The sequence below is a fragment of the Danio aesculapii genome, chromosome 10 (assembly GCF_903798145.1).
Source record: "Danio aesculapii chromosome 10, fDanAes4.1, whole genome shotgun sequence".
Taxonomy (NCBI): Eukaryota; Metazoa; Chordata; class Actinopteri; order Cypriniformes; family Danionidae; genus Danio; species Danio aesculapii.
Genome location: NC_079444.1, coordinates 25,215,216 through 25,234,445, shown reverse-complemented (window position 1 = coordinate 25,234,445; position 19,230 = coordinate 25,215,216). Strand labels below are relative to the sequence as shown.

The 19,230-nt window shown below is 36.3% G+C and overlaps 3 protein-coding genes across 3 annotated transcripts in view; 1 reads left to right on the top strand and 2 right to left on the bottom strand.

Annotated features, from left to right (window-relative positions):
• Nucleotides 1–3,556, bottom strand: part of grm5a (glutamate receptor, metabotropic 5a) — a 49,925-nt gene extending 46,369 nt beyond the window's left edge. The window contains exon 1 of the mRNA XM_056466961.1: nucleotides 2,829–3,556. Coding sequence (XP_056322936.1) covers nucleotides 2,829–3,507 — 679 coding nt within the window. The 5' untranslated portion in view covers nucleotides 3,508–3,556. The remainder of the gene's footprint in view (nucleotides 1–2,828) is intronic.
• A 5,040-nt stretch (nucleotides 3,557–8,596) lies between these two features.
• kpna7 (karyopherin alpha 7 (importin alpha 8)) lies at nucleotides 8,597–12,483 on the top strand. The gene is made up of 10 exons (XM_056466872.1): nucleotides 8,597–8,726; nucleotides 8,816–8,956; nucleotides 9,031–9,116; nucleotides 9,398–9,666; nucleotides 9,841–9,923; nucleotides 10,772–11,035; nucleotides 11,116–11,349; nucleotides 11,736–11,918; nucleotides 12,023–12,169; nucleotides 12,343–12,483. The coding sequence occupies exons 1-10, from the start codon at nucleotides 8,661–8,663 to the stop codon at nucleotides 12,433–12,435; spliced, it is 1,566 nt and encodes a 521-aa protein (XP_056322847.1). The 5' UTR covers nucleotides 8,597–8,660; the 3' UTR covers nucleotides 12,436–12,483.
• Nucleotides 12,484–14,060: 1,577 nt separating this feature from the next.
• On the bottom strand, nucleotides 14,061–19,147 carry chordc1b (cysteine and histidine-rich domain (CHORD) containing 1b). The gene is made up of 11 exons (XM_056467409.1): nucleotides 18,989–19,147; nucleotides 18,498–18,547; nucleotides 18,340–18,396; nucleotides 17,084–17,235; nucleotides 16,784–16,887; nucleotides 16,639–16,697; nucleotides 16,478–16,548; nucleotides 16,277–16,382; nucleotides 14,868–14,987; nucleotides 14,639–14,701; nucleotides 14,061–14,417 (listed from the first exon to the last, which is right to left on the bottom strand). The coding sequence occupies exons 1-11, from the start codon at nucleotides 19,050–19,052 to the stop codon at nucleotides 14,244–14,246; spliced, it is 1,020 nt and encodes a 339-aa protein (XP_056323384.1). The 5' UTR covers nucleotides 19,053–19,147; the 3' UTR covers nucleotides 14,061–14,243.
• Nucleotides 19,148–19,230: the final 83 nt, after the last annotated feature.

Genomic DNA, 19,230 nt, shown 5'->3' with positions numbered 1-19,230 from the left:
ATTCACTGATTCAAATGATCAATTCAGAGCAAATCTTTAGTAAATGATACACTGAACCTCCAGTCAACAACTCACTGATTTAAATGATTTGGTCAGAGCGAGTCTCCAGTTAACAACTCACTGACTCAAATGATCCATTCAGAGTATGTCTACAGTTTCAGTAATTGAAATGAACTATTATGCGCAAGTCAGGAGCTCATGATTCAGTGATTAATAATCCACAGAGCAAGTCAGGAGCAAACGATTCACTGATTCAAATGATCAATTCAGAGCAATTCAGAAATTTCAGAAAATGATACACTGATTTAAATTATTCTTTTAGAACTAGTCTCCAGTCAATGATTAAATGATTTAAATGATTTGGTCAAAGCGAGTCTACAGTAAATAGTTCACTGATTTAAATGATTTTGTCAGAGCGAGTCTCCAGTTAACAACTCACTGATTCAAGTAATCCATTCAGAGTTTGTCTACACTTGGCAATTCATTAATCAGAATTAATTACTAAGAGCAAGTCAGGAGTTCATGATCCAGTGATTCCAATCATCCACAGAGCAAGTCAGGAGTAAATAATTTATTGATTCAAACGATCAATTCAGAGCAAGTCTTTAGTAAATGATACACTGATTTAAATTATTCACTCAGAATGAGTCTCCAGTCAGCGATTCACTGATTAAAATGATTCAGTCAGAGCAAGTCTCCAGTCAACAACTCACTGATTCAAATCATTCTGAATTTACAAATGGGTTCAAAATGAATCAAAAATCTTGCTTGAGCTTGAGTGCCTGTGACTGATGCCAAGAAAAGAAAGTTACTAATGAGTTTTAGGATTTATTGTTGTAAATGAAAAATCATGTACAGAACTATAAAAATGTGAGCTTTGAAGCTTTGAAAAAAAAATGAAATTTTAATGCAAAAAAATTGATAGATTAAGCATCTTTAAATTTACTTTTAATACTTTAGTAATTTTGTGTAAATTTAGTAAATTTGTGTACTTCATCCACAAGCAGCTCTCAGTAACAGTTTCTATAGGAATATACAGTATTTGGTTGTTTTCAAGACAAAACTTACAAAATCGAAATCAAATCAAATGTGACTACAAATTTTTGATCTGGATATTATAGATGGAGGAGCTATGTATGATTTACTACAAAAGGAGCGAAAGAAACTGCAGGCAAATAAATCAACATTATGGAGCATTTCACAGCTCTTTGTTTTGTATGTGGGTGAAAACCGGGTTGGCTCCATATTTAACTATCCACTAGCAATTATCACCTGTCTGTGAGCTAATCAATCTTCTAGTCTTCTTTGAGTTTTTAATATTTGGACTATAACTATGTACAAGGGAAATAATAGTAAACTAAAAGTCAAAACCATTTCATTTTGAAATAAAAAAAACAAGTAACTGTATAAAAATATAAGAATTTTATGTATTAATAACGTTTTATTGCCATTGTGTGAACAGCAACTCCAAAAAATAATCTTCCTATGTTGACTAAGAAAGCCAATAGACTTATTTTTATGTGAAAGACTTAAAATGTGAAAATATTTTTTTGCTAGGAAATATATTGTAGTAATAGTAGAAAACTTTATTTACTACTACTATTTGATATGGCCATCACCATATTGCTGCAGACATACAATAAAACATACAATAAAAACAATATAAAATACAGTAGTTACAATATAATAATGATAATTATGATTAATATACTCTTGTTAAACTCTTGATAAAACTCTTGATAAGCCCACTAAAACAGGTACAAACAAATTCTTGTATCGGTTCAACCTACACTTAGGGACCCTATATCTTCTACCAGAGGGAAGCAGTTCATAATGTGAATACAAAACAAAATGAGTTGGATTTCTCAGAATCATTTCCACCTGATTAAGTCAAATATTATTATGAATCAAATATTCATCATGCCCAACAATTTTCCATCCTGTCCTTAAGTGGTGCATCAACTTAGATTTACACTGTACAGATGTGTACAGATGTGTGCCAAACCACACAGTGATACCATACCTGACAATACTTTCAAGAACAGCTTCATAAAACAACATCATAAGCTTCTTGTTATCTCAAAAGAGACGTAAAAGAGGTGTAAATGAGAACAAACCCATTTTTAAATGTAAATGTATGTATTTTCACATATTTTTTTTATATCTGTGCAATTTTAATTACCTGCAATTAATTAATTACCTGCAAAGTTTTTATTGACATTATTCTAATAATAATAATAATAATAATAATAATAATAATAATAATAATAAATTAATCAATCAATAAATTATATATAAAAACATTAATAAAATGTAATTAAATAAACATCAAACTATAGTGTCCCAGTGGTACTAAAAAGCACTGCTATGTACATCCATGATAAACCTGGTGTCAAAAGGTGTTAAATATAATTGAATATTAAATCCATAAATTATTCAAATGAATACCAGATATCTGAATATTGACTACATGTGGCATATTCACCCTTTAAGGATAATAAAGACATTTAGCTCTTTAGCCCAAGATAAAGCATCAGATACAGTGATACATTATCACCTAATAAAATCCCTCAGGAAATCTCTCATCTTGAGAATGAGGAGGATTTAACACTTTAAATAATAGTGTTATGTGCTGTTAAAGATCTCACTAGAACACTTTTGTGAAGCACTAATGCGAGAAAGAAATTAAACCACCAAAGCTCAAAGAAGAAAAAAAAAGAATTCAGCTCAAAAGAAAAAGAGTTTGAGGGCAGATTTAGTTCAAATGGTGGAAAATCTCATAATAACCCATGAACTGAAATCCTTCCCCAGAGGCCGAGATCACATACCTTCAGTGTGAATGGCAGAAACGTAGGTCCAGTTGTATCTTTTGACGATGTCTACCATTGCTCGGGCCTGTTGGGCATCAGAGGGCACCACTCTCATGAAGTACTTATACAAAGACTTATCGCTGAGATCCATGCTGGTCGCCGAATACGCGATCTGGGGAATGTTGAAGAGCTGCAGGAGATTTTGCACCTGGATGGCCACAGAGCTGGATCCAGGCCCGATCAGACCCACAATGGGCTTCTTCCCTTTCATGGGAGTCCCTCCGCCTTCAGTGGAACATTTAGCCATGCCTTCCTCCTCCTCGGCTGAGACCAGAGTGTCCCGGATGAATTCAATGCTCTGCTCCAGAGCCACAGCCGAATGCCAGCAGGAGTCTCGGATTTCGCAGCCTAGGGTGATGTTAGGCAGGATGAGCGGGTCTGCGTTGATGCGGTCCAGGGTGTGCATCATGGCCTCCACCCGCTGGATGCCATACTGCTCTCGAACGGCGCCACACTTGCGCTCGTGGACCTTATCGGCTGGTGGCTGATGGTGGACGGAGAAAAGTGCCCCGATGATAATGTCTCCAGGAATGTGGGCCAAAACTCGTCGCTCACTAGCCTGGGCCTTGGCTAAAATCCGGGTAGGACCCAATCTGTTCCCAATCAGCACAAACGCCAGCAAATGTAAAACCCCCATTTCCTCGACCCTCTGTCAGATCAGAGTGTTGGACACAGGTATGGACCCTCAGGGCATCTGAAAGAGTGAGAAGAAGCAGAAATGTTCAGAACAGCACTTTCCCTGGAGATCATCAACCTCCCACTGAATCACAGAGGTGCATATTTGCGAGAGTCGTGATAAGGATGAGCTGTCGCCAGGGCAACGTCTTATTCTAAAGTGTGAGGATTTCTCTGCCTTCCTCTGAATATCTGCGGATCAGGAGGAAAACAAAGTTGAAACGCACACCGAGAAGTTCGCTTGATCTCAGATCCCTTTGAGATGCATCACCAGGTTGGAGATGATCAACGTTCATCTTAAAATATGTATTGATTTAGATTCATGCACTGGTTCAGAATCATAACCTCTGAGATTTACCAATGCACCCAGAGCCAGAACATAACGATCTTATGCAGACTGAATATGCCCACTCAAGAGTTTTATTCAGGTCATAAAATTAAAGGCATTAACTTAACTTAATTCAATATTTACTTACCCTTAAGGGGTTATAAACCTTTATGAGTTTCTTTATTCTGTTGAGCACAAAGATGTTTTGAAGAACGCTGAAAACCTGTAACCATTGACTTCATTCATTCATTCATTTTATTTTCAGCTTAGTCCCTTTATTAATCAGGGGTTGCCACAGTGGAATGAACCACCAACTTATCCAGGTTATGTTTTACTTAGCAGATGCCTTTTTAGCCACAACCCAATACTGGGAAACACCCATACAATTTTGCATTCACACACATACACTATGGCCAATTTAGCTTATTCAATTCACCTATACCGGATGTCTTTAAACTGTGGGGGAAACTGGAGCACCAGGAGGAAACCCACGTGAACCTGAACATGCAAGCCAAGTGGCCCAGCCGGGGCTTGAACCAGCAACCTTCTTGCTGTGAGGTGATCGTGCTAACCTCTGCGCCACCACTGAAGTCAATGGTTATACTGGTTTTTAATTTTAAATTTGGTTTGGAACAAGTAGGGTGAATAAATGAAGTAAATGAAGACGGAATTTTCGATTTTGAATAAACTATCCCTTTAAGTGCCAAATGTGAGTAAAATTGGTGTTAAATAACACCATGTCACCAAATGACAATACCTGAGAATGTGAAACAGTTTTGCATGATTATCAAAATCTAAAGCCTGCATTTCAGTGGCTCAGTGGTTAGCACTGTCACCTCACAGCAAGAAGGTCGCTGGTTCGAGTGCCGGCTGGGCCAGTTGGCTTGCATATTCTCCCTGTGTTCGTGTGGGTTATCTCCGGGTGCTCCGGTTTCCCCCACAGTCCAAAGACATGCGCTATAGGTGAATTGGATAAACTAAATTGGCCGTAATGTCCTGTATGAGTGTATGTGTGTGAATGTGAGAGTGTATGGGTGTTTCCTAGTACTGGGTTGCGGCTGGAAGGGGATTTGCCACGTAAAATATATACTGGAATAGTTGACGGTTCATTCCGCTGTGGCAACCCTTGACAAATAAGGGACTAAGCCGAAGGAAAATGAATAATTGAATGAGTATGGTGATCATTTCACATGAACAGTTCACAATAACTGTGTTTTCAGTATCTCAGAGCTCGTTTTTTGTAATATTTTTGGATCATCTGAGGCACATATCTGAAAGTAGTGTGAAATTAAACATCTTACAATGATTTATAAATCGAAAGACACAACAATATAGAAGCATTTCTAAAACAAACAAACAAACCAACAAACAAACAAGAAAATTCCTGGTTTTCAGTCAAAACGAAAGCGATGTGGTTTCATGTTTTAACGCAAAGAAAAAATTTCAATATTAGCTCATCTGTTGTTATACTACAAGGTTAGAGGGTTATATCTACCATCGTTTCACAGAAATTTTAAAGTGTAATGTCAAGAGAACATCTGTGAGGGATTTGAGCACCATTTTTGATAAATGCCCGTCCAATACAACTTTTTGTTGTAACAGACTTGCAGAGACCCACTATGAACACAGCCTCATGTATATTTCATAAAATTGATCCTTCATATATCTGTACTCAAGATTTGGTATTTGTACACAGAAAAACTGTATTTCCCTCCATTATAGATTTTGCTTTCTAATTTCAAGGAAGGTATGCATTTTTAAACAGCCAGGACTTCAACTCGGCAGAAAACCTGAATTGTTTTAACACAAAATTGTTGGGCAAACTTATAAAGCGCATTCTGTTCAGTTGGATCCGTGACAAACCACCAACAGTGGAGATGCATGACGCACAAAGAGCTAGTTCATCTATTGCTATAAAAAACGCTGCAAGTTATATTGTTTACATTATATAAATCCAAAAAGAGGCATGAATTACTAATTAAAATGTGTCAGACACAAAAGTTGAAAGAGACCCGAGCTGTCCGTGGTGCTGAAATGCCGTCGGAAACATTAACCAGAAATCTCAATCAATGCATGCCATTGAAAATCAAACTGTGTGGCAAAAACCACTTCATGTCGCCATCAAACATATTCTTACTTATGAACTTGGTTCATTAATAAACAAGATCGTTCTAATTAAACAAAAACATGAACACGAACTTAACTAGTAGACATTAGATCGCTATTGAATATTAATACGACACAAATCATAATAAAACTTACCGTTCGGTCGCTATTTTGGTCCATTGCTCGTGTTCTCACAAGCGGAGAGTCTCTGGGTGTATGAGCGCGTGCGATGCGCGTTCACTTCAGCGACTCTCGCGCGCGTCACGTGACACGTGTTTATTATTTATTTATTTTATAATATTTACATCTTGTTTTCACAGTCCGTTAAGATGAAAATCTGATTCAAATAATATACCTAATAAAAAATTAAAACGAATTAAGTTCTAAATTCTGAAAGAAAACGAAAAGTGGAACATTTTTTGCATTAAAAACATTTTTAATCAGTGGAAGGTTTATTAGGGATTATTTATTAGGGAGGGATTATTTTTGCATAGGATACATATAAACCTCTAAAATAAGTTGTACAAGCTGATTTTTGTGTGTGTCAAAATCAAAGATTAGCATCAGGTTGTAAATATCCATGAATCTGGCTTTCCACTGATCAGAAAACGTGTTGATTATTTTCTCTTAAATAGCTTATTTCTGTCAGTGTTATTAAAAGACTAATTTAGAGTTTCGTCTTATTTATACGGGCACAGCGCCATCATCTGGACACTTTGAACATTAGTTTTTATAACTGTTTAATGCTGCTTCTCGTAGGCTACTTTTACAACCTCATCAGTTTATCTCAAGTTTGCATTCATCAACACCATACAAGAAATAATTAATAACTTATGGGTTATTGTTTAATTTCGTCATTTGCATTTTTGATTTGACATTAGAATGATTTGCCTTTTGCTGTCAAGAAAGTGTAAGGCAAGTATGAAATAAAAAGCACACGTGTATTACTGAATGCAACCCAATAACCCAAAACATGCTATGAAGCAGAAAGGAGAGTGACGAGCCAGAGAGGTAGGCTAAGACTTCTCCATGAGTCGGGTCTAAAAGACAACAGATAATTCTATAACACATATTTTTATATCTTATAGAATTATCAAATTAAATGAATATTCCTAGAGAAGATTTCTTAAATGATCTTAGCACATCACTCCAGTTGTGTCTTTGTGTTCCAGTTACATTTAGGACTGATTTCTGTTATTTATTTAGAATATTAATTGTATGATAATAATACCAACAACAACAATAATACTTTTATTAATTTAAAATAAATATAAATCTTTTTTTATATATATATTTACTTATAATATATATTATAAATAAATGAGGGGTAGGGGCTTTTGAGGAGGAGCCATGGTCCTGATCCTTAAAGCAAAAGACAGTGATGACATCAGAATACAACTATACCTAATTCTAAATAATTTCAAAATGATTAATTATTGATCTTATTTATGTTATACACATATTCTTGCTCGCTGTCATTGACTACATATACATTTATAGACTGTTTTCAAATCAGATATTTCGTCACCTTGGAATTATAAGGTTCTGTCTGCATTCTGAATGATTTTGAGATATTGAGCTTCAAAGTGTTTGCTTTCCATAGCAAACAGTATTTGTGTAACATTTGTTTTTTAAATAAAAAGTCTTAAAATGTAAACAACTTATAAAAAAAACATCCCATGATGTAAATAAGTTGTCAATTAATAAAAATGTCAGATAGAACCTTAGGTGACCTAAGGTGACGATTTGTCATTATCAGATTCTCTCTTGCATATTCAACATGTAGAGCAGAATTACTGCCACTCATAATCAGTAAATGTTTATTCTTACACAGAAGACTCACACTGTGGACACAGGCATACTCAATTTCTCTCATCAAAATAATACCTGAATAATATTTTTTTTTACGCAAACTTCAAATTATAATAGATAAAGATTATAATATTGCTTGAATTTGTGGACTCATTAGTCCAGCCATTATCCATTCTGAATGTTGACTGGATTAAAAAACATTAAAACCATATTTGTGCTTATCTTGACTTAATATCTTATGCAAGAACATTATTCCAACATTTTTGCTATTCCATCATTTGATTACTTGAATTTTACACAGTCTTTACACTCTCCCAATCCCTTCAGGTTGGCCTGAACTGGACCTGATTGTAATTAATTGATACCAGATATATATGTTTAACGGAATTTAATGTTATGGATAATAAAATCAATAAATAGAAAAATTAAATAGATATTTCAGGATCAAACACATGCAGCATCTTCCCATATCACTATTGGCCACTAGATGGCGACAACATACTTTTTTTATTTCACAGGAACATTATTGTAAATATTAATGTCTTTATCAAGGGTATGGTGTTAGCTCAAGTTTTAACTAAAATACTATTCTGTGATACAAAACGTGAATAAGATTTTATATAAACTAAAGCATTCAGAAATCCTCTGGCAGGAGGCGTATGCTACAAATGAGTCTCACCTGAGTCTAGTTGTGCTCGCCTATATAAAGCTCATTGCAACCGCGTGCGCTTGTCTGTGGGTCTGTTTTATAAACAAGCTCCCGCTGCCGGCTCTGTTTTATCAGTTATTGTAACGTTTGATCTTAAAATCGTTTTTTCTAAAAGTTTATTAAGAGTGATTTGCCCTCAGCTAGAGCACTGAGAATCAAAATGCCTACAGAAAACCTTTCAGATAAACGCATGTCCAAGTTTAAAAATAAGGGCAAGGAGCCAACGGTGAGCTGTGCATCCATTCCGACTATTTTCATCCTTTCAACTATTCGGTCTTTAATCTTTTGATATTCACACTGTATCTCTGCTTGCAGAAAATGCGTGACCGCAGAGTTGCGGAGTGTGTTGAGCTTCGAAAAGCTCAAAGGGTTGAGGGTATCATGAAGAGAAGAAATATTACATCCTTGGGAGATGAAGAACCTCTGTCACCAGAGTTTAACACTGACAATGAACAGGTGTTTAATGCTCATTTTTTAAATTAGACCACATTATTGCAGTACTCCTACAACTCGGTGTTTTCACATTTAAGGTCATCTGTACAACAATTGAAGAAATTGTTGTAAACGTTAACACTGACTGCCCAGAGAAGCAGAGGAACGGTTGTCAAGCGGCAAGGTGTAGTAACAAATTTTTACTTCACTATCAATGATCTCCTGCTGTGTTAATAAGCAGGGGTGTCCAAACTTGCTCTTGAAGGGTGGCTGTCCTACAGAGTCAAGCTCCAGACTTGATTTAAATGCGTGAACCAGCAAATAAGCGTCTTTTGTAATGATTACAAATTTACAGGATAGTGTGCTGGAATTGTTTGGAGCTGAAATCTGCAGGACAATGACCTTTTAATAAATAGGATTGGCCACTTGTGTTATCATTATCAACCTTTAGGTTGGTCCCTACAGGAAGCTGCTTTCTCGGGAAAGGAACCCTCCCCTGAAAGAGATCATCGAAGCAGGACTTCTGACCCGCTTTGTGGAGTTTCTAGGCAGGAATGATGACCCCACGCTGCAGTTTGAGGCTGCTTGGTCACTCACTAATGTTGCATCTGGCACCTCTTGGCACACACAGCAGGTGGTAGAGCACGGTGCGGTGCCAGCCTTCATCGCACTTCTGGCTTCACCAATGCTGAACATCAGTGAACAGGCTGTCTGGGCTTTAGGCAACATTGCAGGTTAGGATGATGGGAGTTTTAGAGGAGTTTCAAGGGGTCTCTACATCCAGAAAGCATGTCAAGATGGAATACTTTTACTGTATTGCTTTGAGAAACTTGCGTTGATGTACAGAAATTAAGATGCAAGGTGTACTTTTTTGGGGGAATTTCTTGCCAATGCATTGTTTTTATTAGGTGATGGTTCCTCCTATAGAGATGCCTTGATTGACTGTGGGGTAATCCCTGCGCTGTTGGCACAGCTCACTCCAGATGCTCCTGTAAGTTTAGATTTCCTATCCTAGACCTCTGGAGTTGCAAATGTAAATAAACATGTACACCGTGAAACCCAGCAGTCAACTTTATCAAAAGAAATGAGTGGTTTAATTTGCTGAAAGTTAATTCTACTCATTTGAAAAGTTTTGAACTCAGTGTTGAAGGCAATGAGTTAAATACCACATTACTTCAACTTAAATGGAGCAAGTTCACAGTACTCGTATAGATTAGTTTTAATGCGAATGGTTTGTTGCAAACGGTTTTAGTTGACTTATTGGATTTTACAGTAGTTACTGTGTATTTGATCAATTCCTGTAACTGAGGCCTGATTTCTGTAAATGATTCCTTAAGTGATGCCTCCTTGTGACTCAAGAAGTAAAACTTCGCAACAAAGGTTGTGGGTTTGAAAAATAAATCGTAAAACCCAAAAAGTTAAGGTATCTTAAACCATTTGAGGATACCGAATGCAATAAAATATTCAGTTCAAAAACTAATCCTGAGTACTGTGACTTAATCCATTTAAGTGAAAGCAATTTGAGCTTAGTAAAACCCAATGAATGAACTCAAACCAACGAAGTACTGTAAAACCCAATAAGTTAAGACGACTTAAACCGTTTGAGGAAACCAATTGCTACGAACCATTTGAGTTAAACTAATCCATAGGAGTACTGTGAACTTACTCCATTTAAGTTAAAGTAATGAGGTATTTAACTCCGCCTTCAACAGTTAAATTCTTCAAATTAGTAGAATTAACTTTCAGTAAATGGAGTTAACTACACACATTGCATTTGATAAAGTTGACTGTTGGGTTTTTAAAAGAGTAAAAAAATAAAATAAAATCAATGTTTTGCAGGTGGGATACCTTCGCAATCTCACATGGACCCTGTCGAACCTTTGTAGGAACAAGAATCCCTTTCCTCGTTTCAGTGCCGTCCAACAAATGCTCCCCTCCATTATTCAATTACTCCATCATAGTGACAAATCCATCCTGTCTGATGCATGCTGGGCCATTTCATACCTGACTGATGGACCAAACGAGCGAATTGATGTGATCATCAAGGCTGGAATCCTTACACGGTTGGTTGAACTCTTGGCCTTTGAGGAACTTGCTGTGGTGGTAAGTACCTTTTTTTTTTTTTTACTTTTTGAACCTTTATTTTTGGGTTGAACTTCTGATTTAAAGACTCAATTCTCCAGACTCCAGCCCTACGTTCAATTGGGAACATTGTAAGTGGCTCAGACCTACAGACGCAAGCGGCCATAGATGCAGGCGTGTTGAGTGCTTTGCCCAGGCTGATGCGGCATCAGAAGTCCAGTGTTCAGAAGGAGGCAGCTTGGGCAGTGTCCAACATTGCAGCTGGACCCTGCCAACAGATCCAACAGCTCATCACGTGTGGACTGTTGGCTCCACTAGTGGATCTACTAAGAAATGTATGTCATAACTGATGCCTTGCTTGCATGTTTATCATCTTCTGCCCCCGCAGAGTTCCCCATAAAATGCTCTGGCTTTGATTGTGTGCTTAAGCTGCTCCTAAAATGAGGCCAATTATACAAGCAGTCCCTCCTGGGGCCTTCTCGGATGTAGTTGCATTTTCAGTTGGTGAAAGTGCACCGTAACATGTATTGTCAAATCTTTGAGGTTCTACTATAGAAGAGCGACTTCACTAAGCAACTGGCTGAACTGAATCCTGTCTTGTGCTGCTACTAAATGTTATGTAAAAGTTTGGTTGCTTTTGTAGAACAATTAAATTCTATGCGCTTTGATTTTTGACCAGAATGATTTTGGAACACCCCCCACACCTTTATTTTATTTGCAGGGTGACTTCAAAACCCAACGAGAGGCAGTGTGGGCAGTGACCAACTACACAAGCGGTGGGACTGTAGAGCAAGTCGTTCATCTGGTTAAGTGTGGTGCTTTAGAGGCTATTTTGAACTTGCTGCAAGTTAAAGACACCAAAACTGTCCTGGTCATCTTGGATGCCATCAGTAACATTTTCCTGGTGAGTCTGCCTTTTGTGTGGCTTTATACAAAAACCCTACTGCAACTCCCAGTGCTTGGCATTGTGTGGGATATGCTGAAATATTAACTGTGTGCCTTCTGCAGGCTGCTGAGAAACTAGGGGAGGTGGATAAGCTTTGTTTGTTGGTGGAGGAAGTGGGAGGGCTGGATCGAATTGAGTTTCTTCAGAACCATGAGAACAATGCTGTTTACAGAGCGGCTCAAGCTCTAATTGAGAAGTATTTCAGTGAGGTGGGTGTCGCTTAAATGATTTTGCTGGCATGAAGTTTGACATGTTGTAACGTTTGCAAATGCGCCTTTTTTGATCTTGTGAACTTGTATATATTTATTATTATTTTTTTAAATCCTCCCCCAATCTGCATTTTTAATACACCTTCCCATTATGATCTCTCTTGTTCACTCAGGATGGTGAAGATCAGTGCCTGACAACTGAAGCCACAGATGCAAACTTTGTCTTTGGAGCATCTGAGGTCCAAAAGAGATTTGACTTTGATTGACTTGATTTTTTTTAAAATGATTAAATTTAATAAATAAATGGAGATTTTTGCAGCATGTTCTTGCCTGGGTTTTTGTTACAGTATTTTATAGAGCATCTATTTTACCCCTTCAAGATTTAAAAGCCTTTATTTTAATTTTTTTGTGGCTCCAGATTTTGTCTAAAGTTTCAGCTAAAAATACCCATGAGAATTCATACCTTATTTTAAAGAATTTTTTTTTTTTTCCCTGCTCTGAACACAATGTAGCTGTTTCTGTTGCCTGTGCCTTTTAATGCCAATTCTCCCCACCCACTGTTCCCACGTGTCCGTGTGCCAGACATCTCAAGCAGATCTCTCGTAACGTTTGTGAGAAGTACTACAGTAAGAACTTTATTTGTTGTGGAGTTGCAATGAATCGCACGATGTCATTACAAAGTACACTCCCATGCGCACGGTTTTCATTTAACTTTGCACCGTTTTGCACAGCAAATGTTACAAGATGCCTGATAAAATACACTGCTGCATGGATATACATTGTTAATGTACAAAATAAATCCGATATTATGTCCACAACCAGGGATAGAATGTTTTTTTTTAATTTATTTTTTTAAATGTACAGACCTGCAGCTGTGTTTAATTAAATGTAGTAAAATTGCTGTAGTTGATTACACACATGGACAATTTAAAAATAAATAAATTAAAAAATCATTAAACTATCACATTTGATGACTGAATCACAACTGAACAGATTTATAATCCTGGTTATAAAATCCTGGCACGTTCTGTCTTATGATTATTTGCAAGACATGTTGTTAACTGTCAAACAAATCAGTGGGCAAGGAAACCACACTCCTAGGACACATTGTGGTGGGCCTTAAAGTTGGAGATATTAAAAGCTTTTTTTTTTATTTTTTAAACCTCAGGAAATTAAGACTTCTATATAACCTAAATGACTACCTACACACTATACCCATTAAACGGCTTCCAAAAGATGTTCATGCTAATATTCTGAAAGACAACACACACTGCAATTTGTAACTTTTTGATTTAGTGGCTAATTCGTATGAATTCCTACAATCTCTCTCTCTCTCACAATTAGGTTTGAGTTGCTCATCCCCCCCACTGATGGTTTGGTTTAGGGGTGGGGTTGGGTGCCATGCCTCTCTGAAATCCTACATTTTTTTTTTTTTTTGTACAACTGAACTTGTACGAATTAACCACTAAATGAACTAAACCGAATTATATTTCCTTGTGAAATCAGGCTAAGAAAGTAGGCCAGTTTTTAAAGTTCAGTTCTGTATACATGCCACCTTTTTAATGTGCCAAGTGTCATGACCAATTATCTTGTTTAGCTGTATGCGCACACTCTAACACTGCAGTAGATACAAGACTAATTGCAATTTAGTATGCAAATATACTCCAAGAATATCTGAGACTCATACAAAATTCATATGCCTGCTACTTGAGAGAAATGAAACTAAGCCTATAGTGTTTTTTTTTTCTTTCTTTTTTTGTGTTTCAGTTTGAAGGTCAAGTAATCAAAATGAACCGCTTTAATGTACTTTCAATTACTCTGAAAAAGTGGAAAGTTAATTGCTATATTTGGTAAGACTGGACCTGTTTTGATCTGAAACATACACTGTAACTTGTTTCTTGAGAGCTTTAATTAAATTACCCTCTAAACATGCCCTGTGACTTACATTTTTCAATTTGACATTGGACAAACATGAACTTCTTCCAGAATTTCTCACATTCATGCTTCATTGTCACACCTTAGAAACATTCCCACTCGTATACATGGCTAAGAATAGTGGTCCTCATATAGTCTCTTAATCATCATCACACTCATCCTCACTATCAACATCTTTTTCCTTCTCCTTTTCCTTTGGAGGCACTACAGGTGGAAGATCCAGTCGTGCCCATGACATTGGTTCTGCTTTCTTCAACACAATCTCAATTTTGGTAGCCATCATGTTCACCAAGCTTTTACTTGGATCGATTACCTTGAGGGAAAAAAAGACAATCTCAGACTTCTAGCACTTGGTATAAGTGTAAGGTCTTGTTTTTTTGTTGTTTTCCCTCAACTTTGTTATAAAATAATAAATACTATTACGGTAGCACAGGAGAATGTTAGTACGTGGAGAGATCTTTGGGAGAACAATGTATAATTTGGTAATGCTAATGTCTCAATGTATACAGCTTTCATGAAAAACATTTTACTTACCCCCCATAAACTGATCTGCTTCTCAAATTCCTTCTCTCCTTCAAATATAATGTGGATTTTGAGCTGTAGGAATAAAAACCTTGCTTTGTAAATGTAAACCTAAAGATGATACAAACATACACAATTCCAAAGCACAAACATTTGCGTAAACGTATATAAACCACTTTTATTTTATTTAATGACATTACATAGGACACAAAATCTAACAGAAGTGACCTTGTTGTCTTACCACAGTGCTGTTCCCCTCTACCAAGCTCAGCTCTGGTACAGAGTTTTTGGCATAAATTGAAATGATGACCTGACTTCCTGTTTGGTGCCAATCAAACCTGCAAGGTACAACTTTCTTTCCCTGCACACACAAATCAAAAATGTCACCCTTCACATGAAGAAAAATTATAAATATGCAACATTATGGTCAACAAATTATTTGGCAATTTCCAAACTGGATGTGCGCCCATATGTTCTTTTTGTGACTAGGGCTACTTGATATTGGAAAAAATTGACATTGTAATATTTAGATTTTCAGCGATATACATTGCGATATAAAATAATATTCACTAGATAGATTGAGTAAATCCTTTTGAAGAATTTGAAGAACTAATTATTTCAGAAAGATTAGGGCGATCGTATAGGGGAGTGTATCTGCATAAATTATTAAAATGAACTTTAATACACTTTTTATTTTTTACTTGATGTAATCTCAACTGAAACACAAAGCTCTACACCACACTAGCTCTGCCCCTTTAAAAACAGCCAATATTTAGTTTTATTAAAGTACTAAATTATTAAAATAAATTTTAAACTAGATTTTTAGTGGAAATCATATAAGTGAGAGAAAAGTGCTTTATATCATATTTGTCTGCTAAGTAGTAATCTGCTTAAGTCGTGACCTGGAATACTGTTTCCGGATTCAAGCCGCTACTCATTTGAATTGAGAAAATATTAGTTCATGATAACTTTAATCATATCACACATTAAAGTGAATTATTTATAAAATCATGGAGTACACAACAGTCTGTGGACTTGCTGCATCACAGACACTATTAAAATGAATAAATTGACAATTTATAAAAAAAAAAAATCACTTTCTGGCCATATTAGGCATGGATCTATATATAGCGATCATGATTTTTGAAAGTATTACATCGCTTTGTAAACGTTTATTATTACCATTTGTTGAGTCTCCCCTTACAGTTTGATAGAGCACTTGGAAGCCGCTTTGCGTGACATCATGCTTAACAAGCGGACAGCAGTTGGACACAAATATTTTAAAAATATAATGTAAAATGTTTTTGGTTTTTGTGCCTGAATGCTTTAAACTCCATGTGTTTACCAAGGCAAAAATAACAAAAACAAATGCAATTAATACACTGTAAATGGTTAAACTTTCTAATAATCTACAAGCTACTGGTCAACAATAATCCATACTTGACATTGAGATCCTGCGATGTGACTATTGCAGATGCGGACATTTTGATATCGATGTTGAAACAATATGTTTTGCAGCCCTAGTTGTTATGCTGCTTTATTGGACTGAATGAAAAGATACAGTATAACTGTGAAATGTGAGAGGATTTTTAAAAAATCAATTCAAGTAATATAGTGCTTTGACTTTTAAATCCCATCTTAGACACTTACTGCATCTTTTTTCTTCCACTGATGCTTTCCGCGGGTACAACCCTCCTGAGACAGAAACGTGTTGAAGTCTGAGGTTTTCCTCTTACAGCAGCTCCAATATTTCATCCTTTTATGAGGAAAGATAAAAAAGCCTTAATTGCGGAGTCTGCGGATACATCTGAGATTTCTCCATCCATACTTTACCAGCAGTAGCTAATTTACCCTTCATGAAAAATAGGCACGCCGGCGTGATACAAACAGGTCTCATCATCACTGGCTTGTCCGGCGAATGTCTGAAAAGCAGAATCCATTGTTTATAATGGACTAAAGAGACTCAGTGTGCCATGGTTTCTAATCTAAGAAGCAGGCAGAGAGAACAGTACCTTACTGCAGCCTCCATTCTTACAGGACGTCCCTATCTTAATTTCATCACTATCCTCCTCTATAATACAAGAAAGAGAATAAAAAGCATCAGAATAGAAGACAAATATGGAATGGGAGGGAAAAGGAGGGTCTAGCTTTTCTTACCTTTTATCTCATGTGCATTTTCCTCAGTTAATTTGAGCTTTTCTAAAGCCTGCTTGAGTGAAGGGGAGATCTTCGGTTGCAGGACAGAAAACGGCTCATCTGGACTATAAAGACAATTAAAAAATGTCAATTCATTTATTACTGTTAATCATTAATGAGAGTTTCAGCTAGGTGGATTTCTAAAGAGAAGTAGTTGTACTCTAAATTTAATGTTGAAGTACTTTATCATCTGCACATCTGAGCTAGGGAACCAGAAAATACAAATGGGGATTACCCTGTCTTCTTCAAGTGTGCGTTTACCTTGGTCGCTGAATAGATTCAAGAGGTTTTGGTGCTTGGATAATAAATTCATCATACTTTGGCTTCACATCATTCTTGTCCAAAGAAGACTTCACCTCTGGTTTCACGGGCTCTGCGGGCTTCTCCTGATTATGAGGGCCTTTTGTGCAACCCTAAGATTTATTAATAGATATGAACATGGATGGGCAGTATTTATGATACATGTATTTTAAATACGTATTTCAAATACAAGCTAGTATGTTGTAATTTTTATTTGATGGCTTAATATTTTGTATCAAAATACTTTAGTGTCTTGTATTTTTGTAGTTTCAAAATACTGTAAAATACTTTGCAAGAAGTCTACGGACCATGATGACAACTTATAAATGAGGCCTCTAATTGTTGATTTCTCTGTTATTTGCCTAAGTTTGAGATCAGAACAGAAAACTGATTTATTATTTTAAGAAGGTTGGAGGTCAATAATTGGAGTATGGATGGAAAATATGCTTAAAGAATATAACAGACAAATGCTGGGGGTAGAATCAGGAACAAGTCAACAACTATTGAAAATAGCATACCGAGCAATGCTAAGAGCAGAAGTATATAATGGCTGTACAGTGTACAATTTAGCATATTTGCTTAAGAAATGAGATGGAATGAAATATCAGTCCGAGAGAACAAGATGAGGAGCTTCAGAACATCATCAATCTCAGTCTCAATACTGCAGGTGGAAATGCAGAGGAAATATACTGCCACTTTGATCGCCTATAGGAGGTTGTGGCCTAATGGTTAATGAGTTTGACTTGTAACTCAAAGAGAAAGTTACCTTTGGGTTACAAGTCCAACTTACAAACCATTAGGCCACAACTTCCCCTAATAGGTGAACATAGTGGCAGAGAAAAGCTGTTGCTATCAGACATTGTTTACTTCCTTAAGTCAATTTAATGGTGAAAGGATTGATCCAATAGGACTATTGATGGAAGGTTTGCAAAGAAATGGTATGTTTCCTTGTTAAAGATTTTGTAGTATTTTTAAAATACAAAATGCAGTATTTTATTTTGATACTTGTTGTGGCTGCTGTAATTTGTAGTTTATTTTCATACACTTAAAATGGATGTATTTGGTATTCTATTTTAAAATATATTTCAATGTATTTTTGCCCATCCCTGCATATGAACATGCAAAGACTGCAGCCAATTCAATAACTTTAAACCTTATGAGCAAATACACAACTCCCATTTATCAAAAGCTCATCTGATCTCATCTGTAGCACTTACAGCAATACTGAGGAAATCTGAAAAGTCAGTAGTTCGTCTCTTGCAGCAAGACCAACCCTAGGGAATCAATGTGAGAGACAATTTAATATGTTTGATTATAATAAACAGTAAATAAAGGCAGGATAATATTCTCATCAAAGATGAACTGATTTTTATACCTTTAATGCATCATGAAACACTGGCACTCCAGGATGATATGTGCATGCATCTGTGGAGGAAAGTGATTTACTGTGAAAAATGACGTCAAGAGAGCATAGTCACATGTTTGTGTATATACCTACAGTTAGTAAAACACTCCAACTGCTCAGCTACAGGATTGTTGCTTAAGAAGTTAATATATTTGTCTTGTTATTAGCCATCTATAAAATAAATATCAGTTTATTAACTTTGCTATTGATTACGTTTCATTCAAACATCAATGACCAGCTTCATTGTAGATACTTTAGTAAATGCTAACATGCTAAATAACAGTTAAATATATCAACATGGTAATTATTTGTAAGGCTGTCATGTTTGGTTAATAATATAACTTGTATGTAACATGTATAAACTATTATTAAACACAAGTGGGTTTTGTCACTCAGTTTTTCCAGCTAACTAGTCTACCATAGCAGCCGAGCTATCGTTTATTTATTATTTAAAGTCTTACCATCTGAATTCTTTTCGAGATCAAAACGCTGTCCACATCCCTTATTATAACACATTAAAGACATTATGTTTGATAGGAAATACAAGCGTATACTGTACAACGTGTTAAAGAAGGAATGTTATCTTGACTAGCTCGCTGCTGCCGCTGCCTTCCGTCGTAAAGTCCTTCCGGAATCTTTCGTGAATTTCCGTAAGTTGTCGAGTAGCGCCTCGGCTCCAATCGTGTGTTTCCGGAATCTCTCG